Source organism: Lonchura striata, chromosome 2 (assembly GCF_050655825.1).
Source record: "Lonchura striata isolate lonStrDom1 chromosome 2, ASM5065582v1, whole genome shotgun sequence".
In the NCBI taxonomy this organism is placed as follows: domain Eukaryota; kingdom Metazoa; phylum Chordata; class Aves; order Passeriformes; family Estrildidae; genus Lonchura; species Lonchura striata.
Genome location: NC_140704.1, coordinates 120206222 through 120222616, shown reverse-complemented (window position 1 = coordinate 120222616; position 16395 = coordinate 120206222). Strand labels below are relative to the sequence as shown.

Below are 16395 nucleotides of genomic sequence, written 5' to 3'. Positions count from 1 at the left end.
ATTCTGGTCTGTATCAGGAATAGTGTGGCCAGCAGGAGCAGGGAGGTCATGCTTCCCCTGTATTCAGCCCTAGTGAGGCCACACCTTGAGTGCTGTGTCCAGTTCTGGGCCCCTCACTTTAGGAAGGATGTTGAGTTGCTCAAGCACATCCAGAGGAGAGCAACAAGGCTGGTGAGGGGTTGGAACACAAGCTCTGTGAAGAATGGCTGAGGGAGCTGGGACTGTTTAGCCTGGAAATAGGAGGCTCAGGGGAGACCTTATCACTCTCTACAACTCCCTGAAAGGTGGTCGTAGTCAGATGGGATTCTTTCTCCAGGCAACCACTGACAGAATGTGAGGACACAATCTTAAGCTGCATCAGGGGAAGTTTAGGTTAGATGTCTGAAAAAAATTCTTTACTGAGTGACTGTGCAATGGAATTGTCTGCCCAGGGAGGTGGTGGAGTGTCACTATCCCTGGATGTGCTGAAAAAGACTGGACACAGCACTCAGTTTAGTTGATGAGAAGGTGTTTGGTTAGGTCATAGGCTGGTCTTGATCATCTCAAAGGTCTTTTCCAACCTAGGTGATTATGTGAATAGTTTATATACACAGATAACTTTTATATCACCAATGAAATAAAATTGCCCCATTGGAGAATATAATCACCACCTCACTTACAGAAAACCTGTATGTCACACCAGAAACAGCTTTTGTCATTAACCTTGCAAAGTGATTTCAGTTCCAATGGATAGACCAAAACCTTAAACCAATCCAATCTGCACCAATCTTACAAGTGTTTGAATAGTATTTCAAAATCTAATCAACAAAGTGACATTTGATTATTGCAGCACCAGGTATTCCAGCACTAATTCTCACATAACAATCTGATATTTCTTCTCCTTCGAATGCTGGTGACCAAGTCAGTTGAATTGAGCATACAAACACCAGCCTCAGCAGAGTGAAGATGACAGACAAGCACAGCCTCTTTGATGCAGGCCCTGTCTCGTACTGGCACAAGATGACGGCACCTCTAGTCACTCCTCCATAGCAGTCCTTTTAGGAGCAGACTGATAGGCTCACATAGAGAAACAGAATAACTAACTAGCTTCTCTTTAATGCCATTCCTGCTAGTTCAGAACCTTCCAACAAAAACCCCCATCTGAAAGCCTCTAAGTTTTGTACTGCTGTTGACTGAAATAGAGGTTTCATTTTAATTTTATGGTTTTAAGATATTGCACTTTTGTATCACAAAAGTTCTTATATAAACAGTTTTGTAGCCCAATCACTTCCAGGGCTTGCACTGACTCCTCTGTCATAGACAGTAACATGTATCAGAGACAGGAGCTGTATATGAATGCCTGAGTAGTTTACCACCTTGTAACATAAACAGATGCTGTGCAGGGAGCTAATTCTATACATGCAGGTGGTTTAAAGTAACTACACCAGCTAACTAAGAACAGAGTGGCTGCTTACCAGGTATCTTGTTCACTTAGCACTGTAAATCTTACACCTGAAATGAGGCAGACACTGTGATAAGTAGCTGAGAACATCTTGATGACAGTTAATTGCAGAGTACAAAAGGGATAGATTCAGTTATTCTTCATTTTATTCTTCATTTAGCTTCAGATAAACCACCCCAGAAAAAAGAATCTAGTGGTTTCATATGAGAGAGCTTGGATAGACTTCAACAGCCACAGTAACAACCACTAGTTTAGGAACAAATGAAAACAATGTGTTACATGCTCAGAGGGAAGGTAGCTTGCTTCTTTGCAAGCGCCTGTTTTAGGATCCCTTCATTGCTTCTTAGCACTCAAACAATTATGGGAGTAGAGCTTGTGCTACAGTAATTTTTCCCTCCAGCTCTAAATTCTGAACCAGCAGACTGAGTTGATTCTCTAAATTCCTCTACCTCCCTTAACAGCTTCCTCTTAATCTGGGTGCTACAGTCAGTTTCCTTAGACAAGGCATTGCCAGAACTTTACTGTTGTCCACTCTGGCCCAGCTTCAACAAAGCCTTTCTTATATACCTGTGTTTATTTCACCCTTCTCACTCATAGACAACAAGCTACACCAAGAAATGGATCCAGCACAGTACCACTCATCCAAAACACCATATATGCATCAGACTAGGGCTACAGAAGACAGAGAAAAGGGAATGGTTATTGTTTTCACTAATAGGCTGCACTTGTGGCACTTAAAAAAAAAAGAACAGGTAATGATACAGCTGAGCCAGTCTTTGGCTAAGAGAGCTGACTTGCTTCTTTCTCCCTTTCCTGATTCCCTGTGAATAGGGCAAAGAAAGTTCAGTTACTATCTGCAGAGTCAGGTGTGTACTACTGAATATGAGGAAAACTTCCAGGCTTTTCTTACCTCTAGAGAAAACTCAGTGTTCCTTCCACTGATGTTTGCCTTGAAAAGCTGACCTGGTTCAAAACTAAAAATGGGTCCAATAAAAAGGGTAAGGGGACGATAAGTTTCCTTACTCACTCACCTAAGCACCAGTATAGCCCAAGAAAGGTGACAGAGGAAAAGAACTAGAGTAGTAGTCCTCTCAACTGTAGAATAAAAACTGAATGCTAAAGAAAAATCTATGTTAATCTGCCTGCTCTCTCTGGTGAGTAGACTCACTCCTTCCCACACAGCTCCACCTCCTTACCCAAAAGGGTGCTTGCACTCTTTTAAACATACCTACTATTTGTTTAGTTTTGTTTTTCAAATCATCTTTGTGAGCTGAGCTGGCTCTCTGAAGGATCACAGAAGCAGTGATGCTGAGAGCTAAGAAGCAGCAGAGCTCATAGTTGAGACAAGAAGCGGTAACAAGGTCTACTCATTTTGGCAGCAGATAAACCCTGGATTAATTCAACAGTCTCATAGAAATGTTTTTCTTGTACTTGATGGTGATCAGTCAGTCCACCACACACAGAGATGAAGACCTACTTCCCTTTGATATCTTGCTCTCACTAATCTTCCTAGATCCAGTTTCCTTCCATGAAAGTACTCCAGACTGTGGAAAGCACAGCCACAAGGCCAAAACACCTGATTCAGCCACTAAGTAAAAAGCTAACCCAAAAAAAAAGTAGTTTTCTACTGCATTACTGGGTGGATCCAGAGAATGGCAGACTATCAAAGTCACCACAAGATAAGAGGAAAAGAATTCCTTCTTTCACATGTAACCAACTATGTCAGCCTGGACGCCCAAGAAACCAGTGACACAGTATCACCTGAGCTGAAACAAGCTTCCTACTTCCTTACCTTCCTTCAGAAAAACCAAACAAAATAAATCTTAAAGATAGGGTAATGCAGTTTCAAATAATGGGCAAGATAATATATGTGATTATTATAGATATACATATTATATATATAAATAGATTATTATCTAGATGATACATATAAGAACCCAGATTTTAAAACTAACTTTGATTTTAACTGGGTAATTACACATCACAAGATTCATACCTTTAACCTGGTTTATGAGATACTTTTAGTTCTTTCCAGTAGTCTGCAGAGCTTCCAGGTGTTTCATAAGCCCTTTTCTTATCACAGGCTGCAATTTGTTCTCTCTCCCCCCTTTTCAGCCATAGCAGCTTTATACATCTCTGGAAAGTGCAGTATTACCTTTTCATGGGCCTAGGCATAACACAATGTGAACCTAAAGCAAAGATTTTTCTTAACCTCTTCTCAGTCAGTTATGTCTTAGAACTCTACCATCAAATGGGAGAGCTTTATTTAAATTTATTGGAAGGACAAACTGAAACATTCCAAACTGTCACGTACAGAGCAAAGGGAGTTCACATACTAATGTAAGCATGGACAAGAACAGAAGAAAAACAACCTCCAAAATCCTTCATGCTGCCTAAATGGCTCTTTTAAAGTTGATTCAGCTTCAACATAAGCATTTTCAACAGCATATTTGAAGCCAATGATGTAATTTTTTCCTTTCTACATAACAATTAGTGCAGGCCTAAGTTAAAGGAGCTGTTCAACTTCACCATATTTCAGTTTGTATGGATTGCTCCACTGCTAACTACAAGTTTTAAAAGTAAGCAAAATTTTTTTCCAAATAAAATTAAGCTACATTTGAGTCTATAAAAAAAGCTTCATGTTCTGCATGGTCACAACCGACTTAGAAACTGCCAGCCATTCATAATAACGTGGTTTTAGATGAAATTGGAGGTGGGGTTGGGTTAGATTTTTTTGAGTGGCAAGGTGTTTGGGGTTTCTTTTAAAGAAAGTGTTAGAATTAGTACAAGTGTGCACAGCAGCAGCCTCACGAAACCATTTGTATGGACATATAGTTTGTTAATTCTAGTTAACAACTTCTAAGAGGCTAAGAGGATGCTCTTATACAACACCAATATCTGCTCTTTTGGGATTAAAGCATATTGAAAGGGTCTCAAAGCAAGCTATAAGTAGTACAGACGAGTACTCTGGTTTTCAGCACTAACAAGTCCTCAAGATATCACAGGGTATTAACACCAGCTCTGGTGAGATGAAAACCACTTTTGCCAAGAAGTACTACTATATACTTAGAGAAAATAAGGGCAAAAGACTCTGGTCATACACATTACTAGCTAATAATAGCTGCTGTTCCAAAGCAAAGTGCAAAGACCCTAGAAACATTTCACAAAGAGGACTGAAAAATAAAGTAAATTTGATTGCTTAATTTGGAAGTCTCCTAGACAAGAGAAATGGTTGACTAGACAGCTTACTTTACTCTAGAGAGTGAGAATTAGATCACCAAGCAACTGTATTTTCTTTCATCATCACCTCTTAATAACTTAGAGACACTCTTGGTCTAGGATCAGCAACTGTCTGCTGAAATTGAAAGGCAAGTGAAAGTCCATTATGCAAAAAGCTCAGAGAGTTGCTGCAGTAACGCATTAAAGAAAAGCAGGTGGACCTGCTCATGGAAAATGCAGCAACACTGACCCTAAAAAGACATTGAAATAGGCTAGAAATGACAAGTTATGTTGGTGGCAAGAAATCTGACCATTGCAAAACTGGTACTTGAGGTATCCTAAAGTTCAGGAGCATTCTAGAATTCTCTGGTGGAAACTAGCAAACATACTCTAATAGAAGAAAATCCTGGTTAATGTGTATTATTCTGAAAAAAATATTCCAGCTCTCACCTTCACAAAAATCTTGTTATCATTCCCTGTTTATTCCCACATGGTACATTGCTGATAACAAACATATAAGTAAAGAAGGTTTTATAATAATGAAGAAAAATATCTAAAAGATAAGTATAGATTTCGCCATCATACAAAGATCTAAAAGAAAAATGAGAGACTTTCAGTCACCAACTGCACAAACAGACAATTCTCATATGCCAACAATATTTATCCTACTTCACATCAAAGATCATTTTGACTTCAACTGGTGGCCAAAGGCAGATGCATAGGGAAAAGTGGATGAAGACACCAACTGCTACTGGCAATCAAAATCAAATACACCATCAACATAAAGGCAAAGGTCTCAGAGGTACAATCCTATGCTGCATGCACCACAGATGCTTCTAAGTTCATTTGCGAACTCCTATAATGCTTTGGAAATAGCCAGATCAAAGGATTTTTCCTTGTAAACTCTCACAGTAGTCACTATTCCGTAGTACTCGTATTTTTTTTCTCTTAGGATTCCATAGCTATTGTCCCACTGCTACAATATAAAAATCATACAGATTTATGGCAATGTTTTTTAGTACCTGGCATACAGCCATGTCATTTCAGGTCCCTCCCATAATAGAAAACTAACTAGATCCTAAACCAGTTCCAATTATACAGAAAACCATTTTTATATATTAAAAAATACAGTTAAGAACCAGATTAGAAGCAATCCCATGTTCATAAAGCTACCATGCCTAAAGTATCAAAAAAGAAAAGTCAGTGAATGCCAATGACCAATGAAACAGGGAATACAAAGGGACAAGAACTGCTGAGCACAAGGCAGTCTTGCACAGTCAGCCTCTGGCTGTCATTTTAAGAGACTGAGATGATCCTGAATTCCTGTGTTTAAGCAGATGAAAGCATATGGAATCAACTCAGAGAAGGCACATACAGGTGTCTTGTGTAACTCCAGGGAGGTTTCATTGGTTTGCTTATGGATCACACAACTTTGTTTTTTAGTGCTGAAAGAGGAGCTAAATGTTAACATCAGTCCTCAGCTGAGTCTCTTAGTTTTCTCCTACAGTTTGTTTACAACTAACTGCTGAGTCACCAGGCAGCTGAGGCATTTCCAAAGACTCTAAATCAAATACCAGAAACAAATTTCTCGACTGCTATGAAATCTACATGGTCTGCAAGGCCAGTGGCATATCTTCACTGGCTAGAAAACTGTGGACACCACCATGGGAACTGAAGAGGACAGTCATGATCCACTTTTAATTTCCACTGTCAGAACTTTGAGTTCAATTGCCTTCATCTGAGGAAGAGCATTAATACCTAGACTACCACCACCATCTTGGCAACTGTGCACAACATAACTTGGCTCTTGAGTACTACCTCTATTAGAACACTTAAAAGGCTCACAGGAGATCTAAAAGCAAAACCAACTTACCACTATTGACATATTCAATTCACTTCAAGAATAATGATTGCAGTAGTTTTAATTAGTTTCCTGTAGCAACTCAAGAACACAAGAATTTAAAAAAATTACTAACCAAAAAGCCAACAGCAAATTTGTGAGCTGTTTTCCTCTCTGTGTTTCCTTTCTCTTACTATTCTGATATTTGGTTCTTAAGCAGCTGCAACAACTGCAGAAATGACACATCCATTCTGTATTTCACATTTCAAGCAACTCCTCAAATTCAGGAGTGCAGCACAGACCATTACACTGAGGATGTTTCTTTGTAAAAATTTAATCAGTATACAATCAATGTACCAAAGCAACTGTAAGCTGCTGTCTACCACTTTAATGACTACAGTTTTTAGAGATGCCCCAGAACTGGCCACATGCTCTGAGACACTGCCGTTCTGAACTGTGCACTACTGTCTTGCATCACACCAGCCTGACAAACCTCTTCTTACTTCTCCTGAATTTGCACGGGTAATATCCTGTCCTGGTCTGATGAACTGTCACTCAAGTAAACACTCAACAAAAATCAGAATTATCATCTACAGCCTAAGGTTTCCAACATGGTCATTACAACTGCGATGTATTTCTAATAATTAACTTGTACTACAGCTGCTGCTGCAGAACCTAAAAAGGCTTTCAGAGTTTAAATACACATTTAAAAAGCAGATAAAAGTCACATAGTAGTTGCACCCACTCTATTTAACAACCTCATGTGTAATGCAACTACAAGGTATAATTATATTCCACCAACAGATAATTTGGTTCATAGGTATGAAGTACAATTATGAAGGCATCCCTCAGAATAGCACCTAAAAAACCAGGTGTGTCATCAAACTTATTAAAGAAGGCATTTAGACAGGTATGAGGAAAACAGCAAGGAAAACACACAATACACAGGCACAATGGTTAACTAAGTCAGCTACCTTGCCCTGACAACAGTTTGATTGAAGTATGCTACTTCCATCCATGCTAGGTGGAAGAAGCATAAAATGTATTAGCAAAGGGTCTTCAAGCAGCAACTCCTACCAGCATATGGCTATGCCAACAGCATTTGTAAGCATTATTACTTATCACGCAGCAGCCAGTTACAAATGGAATGGAGTAAGTTTTTGAGAAATGTTCAACGCTAGGTCGGATGGAGCCTTAAGCAAGGTGGTCTAATGGGAGGTGTCCCTGCCCACAGCAGGGGGGGTTTGTGACTAGATCATCTCTAAGCCCCAGTCTAACCCCTTGACAGTCTATGATTCAGTATGTTTTTAAGAAGTAACAAGAAACATCTGGAAAAGCAGTGGTGTGTGTACATACATACACATAAAAAAAGAAGTCCCTTTAAATTAGACTGGAAGAGCCAGGGCTTTTAATTCTTCTTTGACAGCGTGTCTTCACACAGTTTGTTACAGAGCTCCAGCCCAGACTGGAAAGAGCATCCTTGCAGCCTGAGCTGAAGGTAACTCGCAGCAATGAGACAGAAACTCATCACAAAACTGCGAGGACGAGTGTGGCCTCGCTACCACAAGGCTGCAAACCACGGGCACTACCCAGATCTAAGTTTCGTTGTGACAGCGCCTTCCTCCTCTCCGCCGGCCCGCTCTGCTGCCGCAGCCGGGGCCGTGACACAGCCGGCGCTGCCCCGCGGCCCGCCAGCCGGGCCCGGAGGCGGCTGCCAGCGGCCCAAGGCCGTGGGAGACAAGGCCGAGGCCGCGGGCGGGGCCCGGCGCAGAGGCGGGGGGAGACGCCGCCTCTTCCTCGCGCGGAGCCACCACGTCGGCGGCACTGCCAACACTGCGGAAATGGGCGCGGGGAGCCGGGCCTTCCTCCCCGCCTCCCGCCCCGCTCCGGCGCGGGCTCACCCACCTGTGTCTCCGATGATGATGTACTTGAAGAGGTACGCGTAGGCCATGGCCGCTCCCGGGCTGCCGCTCCCGGGCTGTCCCGCTTTCGCTCCGGCGTGACGCTCGCGCTCGCCGCCCGGGCTCGCGCTGCGGAGAGGCGGAAACGGCTAACGGCCCCCGGGCGGCGCCTCGCCCGCTCGCTCCCTCCTACCTCCGCCCCCGCGCCGCCGCTGGCGGAGGGGCTCTGCTCGCTCGGGCCTGCTGTCCGCCCTCCCTCGCTCCCTCCCGCCGCGGCCCCGCAGGCGCCGGGAAAGCCAGAACGCGGCGGCGGCGGCGAGAACAATAAACAGGCGCCGAGCGGCCCGCGGACCCTCCGGCGACGTCAGCGCCCGCCCCCTGACGCCGCCCCGCCTCCGACCCGGAAATGCTGAGGCGCGAGGCCGCTCCCGCCGCGCGCGGGGCGGAGCCTCGGCCCCCGCCCCGCGGGACTGAGGGCGGCGGCGGCTGCGGTGCGGCGCCGCGCGGAGCTGCCGTCCCTGAATCCCGAATCCATCCCGCCGGGAAAGATCTCTGGGGTCATCGCGGCCACCCGTGACCAAACACCACCATGTCAACTAGACCGGGGTGCTGAGTGCCACATCTAGTCTTTCCAGGGACGGTGACTGCACCAAGTCCCTTGGCAGCCCACGTCAATGTCTAAGCACCCTTTCCCTGAAAGAGTTCTTCCTCATCTCCAGCCTAAATCTCCCCTGTCACAGTTTGAGAGTATGTTCTCTCATACTGTCGCTGGTCGCCTGGGAGAAGCAGCCGACCCTCACCTGGTTGTAACCTCCTTTCAGGGAGTTGTAAAGAGTGATGTCACCCCTGAGCCTCTTTTTGTCCAAGCTAAACCCCAGCTCCCTTGGCCGCTCCTCACGGGATTGGTAGTCCAGACTCGTCCTTCCTTGGACTAGCTCCAGCACCTCAATGTCCTTTATAAATCGAGATGGCCCAAAGCATAAACCCTCTGAGAATAGCCAGCAACGAGCTGTTTGGTACGAGTTTATCTTCATCCCATGAGTGAGTTCTGGCTTGGAAGGGTTTTTTCCCTTTCTGTTTCTGTCTTTCCTCACTGAACTGAAAGCAACGAACTAGGGGAGTAACCTAAATTCACAACTGGTGTTTAGGACTTAGAGTTCACACGGGATTGGTGAGCTGGAAGAGGCTTCAAGGTCTTCCGTAGTCTCAGCTGCTTCATGAAGTGTCCGGTGTACCCTGGCCTTTGGACATAAAACAGTCAAAGGCAGCTTGGCTGACATATCACATCCACACTGAGGCTACAACAGATGCCTGGCAAGGGTAAATGTGGTAGGGCACTCCAGTCAGATCATACTGACAATGTTTTGGGATTTCCTTCAGCTCAGCTGTGTGGGCTGGTGGTACTGTTCAAGAGTCATTGGCACATTCTTCATACAAACTGACATTTTACTCCCCTTCTGGCTGTCTGGTAGAATGTGAGTAAAAGGTGTCTGTCTTTTAACTTTATAGAGGTTTTTATTTGTGGTTAACAGCTTGGACAACATTGACCTACATGGCTTCTAAAAGGTGTGCCTCTGACTTACTTGTAAAAACCTTCAATAAAGCTGATTGTGCCAAATCCTGCTGTCATATTTCATGACCTGAAACACAAAATTAAGTTGTTGGTTTTTTTTAATTCCTGTCTACTGTGGATGTGCAAATGCCCCCCTGCCAAACAACACCAGGAAGTGGAAGGAGCTCCTTTATATATTATAAACATATCTACCTTTTCCAAATGAAAAATTCTGACTGCTTGTCAGATGTTTGCCTACTATTTTTTTTCCTCCTCTGGACTTCTAATTTTCCCAACACTGTTTATTAAGTGTAGAGCCCAAAACAGCAGTTCTCACATGTCTCTAACCAGCCTCATCACCTCAAAACTAGTAAACGAGTATCTCCAGTCTTGCCCCTCTCTGAACGTGGGTTTTTTTTTTAATCTACAACATCTGAATTTAATTTTTGATACCAGATCCCTATTCTAGATAGTTACTACTCAAGTGTATCCATACATTTGGTATGTCTTTATTAGCACTGTTTTTTCCCTTGCTAAATTTCAATAGTTTAGCAAAAATATTTGAATTTTTTTTCTTTTTATATTATCTCTGCCATTTTGTTACCCAGACCATTCATGACAATATTGAATAGGTCTTGCATGGACAGGACAGAACATCGAGAAAGTGGCATGTGAAATTTTCTCATAGTTTGAAAACCTCTCCATGCTGAAAAGAGCCATTTCTCTATTATTTTATTTGCAAGTAGTTTCAATACACATTTTTGTTAATAAACAATTCCTAGCCAGAATGAATTTTTTCAGAGAAGCAGGTTTTTGCCTTGCTTCCTATGAAAGTTAGGCTTCTGTTTTCACATATCCCTGTGCGTCTCTCTTTCTTGCCCTAATAATGATCATGAAATCTGGCATCTGGCAATGGAGCAGGGTACCTCAGCTGAAGGAAAGGCTGCAGTTGGGGTCAGCTGTCAAACCCAATCAAAAATTCACACTAAAACATGTCTTCTCAAGTGCTTCCTCAGCAGCTAAGCCCTTCAGCTGGCATTCAAGCTGTTGGCATGGGTTTGTGTGACCTCAACCACTGGAGACAAAGCTGTAGGAGATCAGGCCATAAGCAGATAAGATCTCATCCTGTATAAGTAAAGGTTGCTGCTTCTAGGGATGGGGCAGCTCTGTTCCTCATAATCTCCCTTGTTCTGGCACTGTCAGAGTCATCTGCTGAATAGGAGAAGTGGCTAAGCTTTCATTTTTCCATATTAGCTTTCAGGAAAAATCATCTTGGGTCCCTCAGCCACACCAACAAACTAAATAACCTCATCAGTTGGATCCCCTCTCTGCCCAGCCATCACTGCTCCCAAAAGATCCTGTGGTTGTGAGGGCTAAAGTTTACTCTATGCGATCAGTCATACAGACAGGTATCAACTCTCAGGATGAGCTCTCTCCTGTAGCTGCCTCCCCTGTGACTGGCAGGATGAAGTAGAACTGTGTGAGATTTTGTGTCCTTCACCTTCCCTTCAGAGCTCTGTTTTTGTTCATGACAAAGTCTCCATTAGTACTGTTGGGGATTCCTACATAATTGAGCCCCAAAAGGTATTACTCTGAGGGTTGGTCAAGTCTTGGCAATCTGTCCTCAACATCAAACATGAGTTCAAATGTGTTTGATGGTGACAGACTTTTTAATAGGGACTGTAGCAATAGGATAAGGGATAATGGTTTTAAACTAAGAGAAGGCAGATTTAGACTAGACATGTGGAAGAAATTTTTTTTAGCATGAGATTGTTGCTTGTTGCAGAGGTTTGGGCTCAATGGTCTTTGAAGGTTCTTTCCAGCCCAAACTATTTTATCATTGTATGAGTGCATGATTCTATGATTCTGTTTACCTCGCTAATGGGATTTGGTCTCATAGTTCCCAAATTTTGCCATCTGCCAGACTTCTAGACAAGCCAGATTGGCCTGATGCAATTGAATGAGATCTAGTAAGAAAAGGGAATTCTGTTTTGTAGAACTGAGATTTGCTGATGGGGAGAAAATACAGACAGTGCAGAATGCCCAGTGAGATGGAAGGTGCTTTAACATCACGGCTGAACTGACAGTTGACAGGTGGGTCAGTTCAGAGGGAAGGCAGCTCTACCTGTTTGTGCTTTGGCAGCCTGGTGAGCCAGCCAGTAACCAGCTTGCAGGTGACTCACATGGCAGGGCAGTGCCCCACTGGCTTCAGTGGCTGTCAGCTTGGGCCAACAGCTGTACCATGGACAGATAACCTGGCCTCTGCTGGTTGGCCAGGCAGCCAAGCTGCTCTGTGGAGTACTTCAGTCATTTGTGCTGGTTAGGGATAGTTGGGATAGTTATTGCATCAGTGTTAGGGATAGTTTTTGAATCAGTGTTTGGTAGAGGCTTGCAAGGATAATGTGCAAGAATTTGTTGCTTATGCTATCACATGGTAAGTACAAGCTAATTTGCTGCTGGAGAAGAGACTGTTCCTAACTTACTGAATGTTATCTGCTTTTCTACAAATCTGAGATGCCTCCAACTAGAGATTAATATAAAATTGATTTTTCTCCAAGTTATGTGTACCATATATCATGTTAAGTACTAATAAGAGGTATGCAAATAGCTACTGTAATAATTTTAATTTTTTTTACTTCTCACCTGCTAAATTTACTTTTTTCAGAGAAATTAATATCTTCTTTTGTTAAGCATTAATACTTGATAGAAGGCTTCAATGTAATCAGACTCACTTATTAAAAAAAATATTAGCCAGTTGATAAAAAAGAAGCATTGGTAATTCAGTATTGAAGAAATGCAGAGGATTGTTTTTCTTTACTTTTTTTCTTGTTAATATTATCATGACTGCTCATCTGTAATGATTTTACATCATGTGATGAAATATTTCACTATGATGACTGTGTCAGGATAATATTCTGGTAAATATGGGAAAGTTTCTGGATACATTTTGGAAAACTGTAACTTGCTGGGGTTTTTTGTGTCACTTATTTTTTTCCTGAATTTTCCACTTAGTAAACTCACTTGGGGTTTATAGAAAAGCCTTAGGCTTTGCAGGATCCTTACCACTAAAAGTACTATTTAGGAAAGAGGCTTGGAGTCATCCAAGGCTCGACATACTCTCCAGAGCAAAGTAATAGACTGGAATTTTTCAATGGAAATTAAAACACAAAAACAGAACTCTGGCATAATATTTGAATACAATCACTTTAATTATATTTTGTACAGTTGTATCATTTAACTGTTAGAAGTAAATCTCTACCTCCACTTCAGTCTAGCTTAAATTTTTTAAATAATTCAGTTGTATGGTTAAATTTTCTATACAGATGCTGAGTAGGAAATGTTATTTTCTGGTGCCTGTCATTTAACTTGTCTGCATTTACTTTTTCTGAACATTAGGTGTATGCTATAATTTTTCTTATTTGTGAATTTTAAGATTAGATTTGTATAATACTTAAGAAACAAGTCAATATGCAGTATATTTTATTTATTATAAATTTTGAGAATGGGACCCCACTTCATATGGAAATAAGTATAGAGAGCAGATCCTGCAAGAAGACAAATAAAGCTAAATCTCAATAAAGATCTGCCTTTGTAAAGATAATTTTAAAATACATGTTAAGCCTGTAAAGGTGAACTGGGGACAACTTCTGAGTTGAGTAGTTAGAAATGTCTGTGAGTGATGTGTGGCTTGGGTTTTGCAGGTCCTAGATCAGGCAGCTTTGACTGAGATTTCAGCTAACAGCTGGATATGTGTGCACAGTTTACATTGGTACTTTTGATCTAGTGGAAAAAGAAGTTTGGAAATTAGTTTCTTTTTAAAAAAACATTCCTTTACAATAGTTTAGTATTTAAGTAACAGCTTAAATTAAATGCTCTTGACTAAACATTGAAAATAAAATGCCACATTTGTCCAGTCACTGTAATTATAGAATGCTTATTACAGTTCAATTACATTGATAAGTAATTCTTTGAAGTGAAAAATTCAGTTCTAATAGCACTTTTTTTGTTTCCAAAATATAATCTTGAGACTAAAGGCAGTGCAACAAAAAGTAAAATATAGTTCTAGAGTTTCCAACTGTATTCATATTTTACGTTCTTGCTCCCCTGGAAATATTTGCATGACCTCTGCTTTATCCCTGTTTATTTATTAATGACCTTTGCCACTGTTATCATTTCACCCTGTTTTTCCTTGCAAATAACCTTGTTTTTCACTGCCTTTATGTAATAATAAACAGTTGATAAGACAGCATGTGATAAATTTTAATACACTTTTCCCATTAAAACAGGGAAAACAATAAGATCCTTGAAATAACCTTGAAATGCCTAAAAAACTGTCTGAAAAGACATGTTTAGTTTTAAAAAAATTATTCTCAGGAGCATTAGAAAATATGTGCTTGTGTAACAAGATTCACAAAAGCATGGAGTAGTAGTGCTAAACAATGTCAGAGAGCCATGCAGAAGCCTACTTAAACTGCCATCAAGGTAAATCTTCAGTATTATTTTTTACTTTATAAACATTTTTTTTCTTATTTTTTTAGATGTGTTTTAAAAGTTGCCTTGGCAATGCTTTCAGGAAGAGAAAGTGGAAGATAAAGTTACCACACAGGCTCACAGAAGTGAAAATAATTGTGAAGACTTCCTGTTTACTCACAGCAGGAAGTGAGAAAACATTGAAACTGATTTGCTTGAAAAGGAATAGGAGTAGGTAAGCATGGTTACACTTTTCTAGTCAGATGTATTTAATGGTTAAAAATAAAATTTTTAATTTCTTTTCTTCTTCTCTTTTACCAGTAATGACTTTTTTTCTTTTCCATATACCCCTATTGATGTTTTTTTGATGGCTATAGAAAGTATGGAACTGTCTAAGACTCTGGAAGTCTGCAGAGTTGCTAAAGGATCTGAGTTGAGGATATATCAGGGACAGTGTCACAGAAATTATCTTTTTCCAACAAGATATTAGCAGATAACCTACCCTACATTTTTTTCCTAAAAGGTGTAATAGCAATTTCTGGTAATTCTAACAGAACTGTTTGTATATAAACCATACCTAAAATTATGTTAAAGGCTTTAAGTTCCTATTGAAATTGCTTAAAATTTAGCAAAACAAGATAGCATGAAACTAGAGTTATTTCTCTTTTAAGTACTTCTTCATTATGCATTCCATTGAATAAGCTTCATCATAAATAATTTTGATCAGAAGATGTTTTACTTTAAAAATACATGTGTAGGCTCCTTTGATATTTAACCATTGTTGATGTAGAGGGCAGCCTTGCTTCTGCATGTATTTTCCTTAATTTGATTGACTTATTTTTAAAACTTCAGCCATCTTAAGGTTATTTCAGCCCAATTTCCCTCACTTGTCTTCAGGCTCTGAAGGTCACACCAGAGCTGTTATTGCCCACATGAGCTGTGCCATTGTAGCCTTCCATTGCAAGCTAGGGAGTCTTTAATTCCATATATCCGAAGGGGGCAAGTACTGACTTTTTTTCTCTTAATTCAGATACCTCTATTCATTCATAGTGTTTGAGAAAGGTAAACACCTAAATACCTCCTAGAATGGAAACAAAACCCAAGGGAATGAATTGCAGTGGAGCATATCCCACCGTTCCCCAGCCATCAGCTTCCATTAATTTTAGATGTCAAATGGGTGTAGGTGTTCATTCCTATATGTTTATTGGGAATACCTTGTTGCTATAGTCATGAGATGTAAAGAAGTATGAAATTTTGGATGTCAAGTCTTTTTCTTATGTTTCATGGCAAAAACTGCAGGAGAAAAACAATTTTCCTGGCTTCAAGGCACAGTTGATTTTCATCTTATTTCTCTTTGGCAGACAGTCTCTTTTATAGTTCTATACCATGTTAAGAGTGGGATTTTTCAATTCTTATTTCCAGTTCACAATAGAAAGAAGGATTGTACCACATCTTTACTTGAGGAAGCCCTTGTCTGCTAAAACTTAAACTCAGATTCTATCAATAACCACTGTAATTCCATGTTTTTTAACAGCGAAACTTGTTTAGTTATCACAACCCTCATGTCATCATAATTACTTAGCATAGAAAATTGTTTCAGTCTGTGGCAGTGCCAAGCCCTCATCACCATAAATCTTGTCCTGTGGTATGTTGACAGTCCTACAAGGCTTTTTACCTTTTTTTCCCTTACTATGTGTCTTGATCCTATTTTCTTAATTTTCTTCAGTATGACTTTAATTTCTGTTCTGTAGTCAAAAATTACATGAAAACTGACAAAATGGCTTTCTGGGTAACAATTTCAGTCATGGTATTTTCTTCTCCATGTTTTCAAAAGGTAAGATGACCAGTCTTTTACAGAACTTCTTGGTGCTGTAGGAAAGAAATGCACCGTATATAGTACCTGTATATATATATACAGGTTATATATATATATATATATATGTATATATATATAGTCTACAGGTTATGAAAA

General features: G+C 40.7%; 1 protein-coding gene and 1 long non-coding RNA gene across 2 annotated transcripts in view; one reads left to right on the top strand and one right to left on the bottom strand.

Annotated features, from left to right (window-relative positions):
* Positions 1-8545, bottom strand: part of RAB2A (RAB2A, member RAS oncogene family) — a 43044-nt gene extending 34499 nt beyond the window's left edge. Inside the window, exon 1 of the mRNA XM_021555658.4 lies at positions 8406-8545. Within this exon, the coding sequence (XP_021411333.1) occupies positions 8406-8451 (46 nt within the window). The 5' untranslated portion in view covers positions 8452-8545. The remainder of the gene's footprint in view (positions 1-8405) is intronic.
* A 152-nt stretch (positions 8546-8697) lies between these two features.
* Positions 8698-16395, top strand: part of LOC146768398 (uncharacterized) — a 50716-nt gene continuing 43018 nt past the window's right edge. Inside the window, exon 1 of the long non-coding RNA XR_014953439.1 lies at positions 8698-14658. This is a non-coding gene — a long non-coding RNA (uncharacterized LOC146768398). The remainder of the gene's footprint in view (positions 14659-16395) is intronic.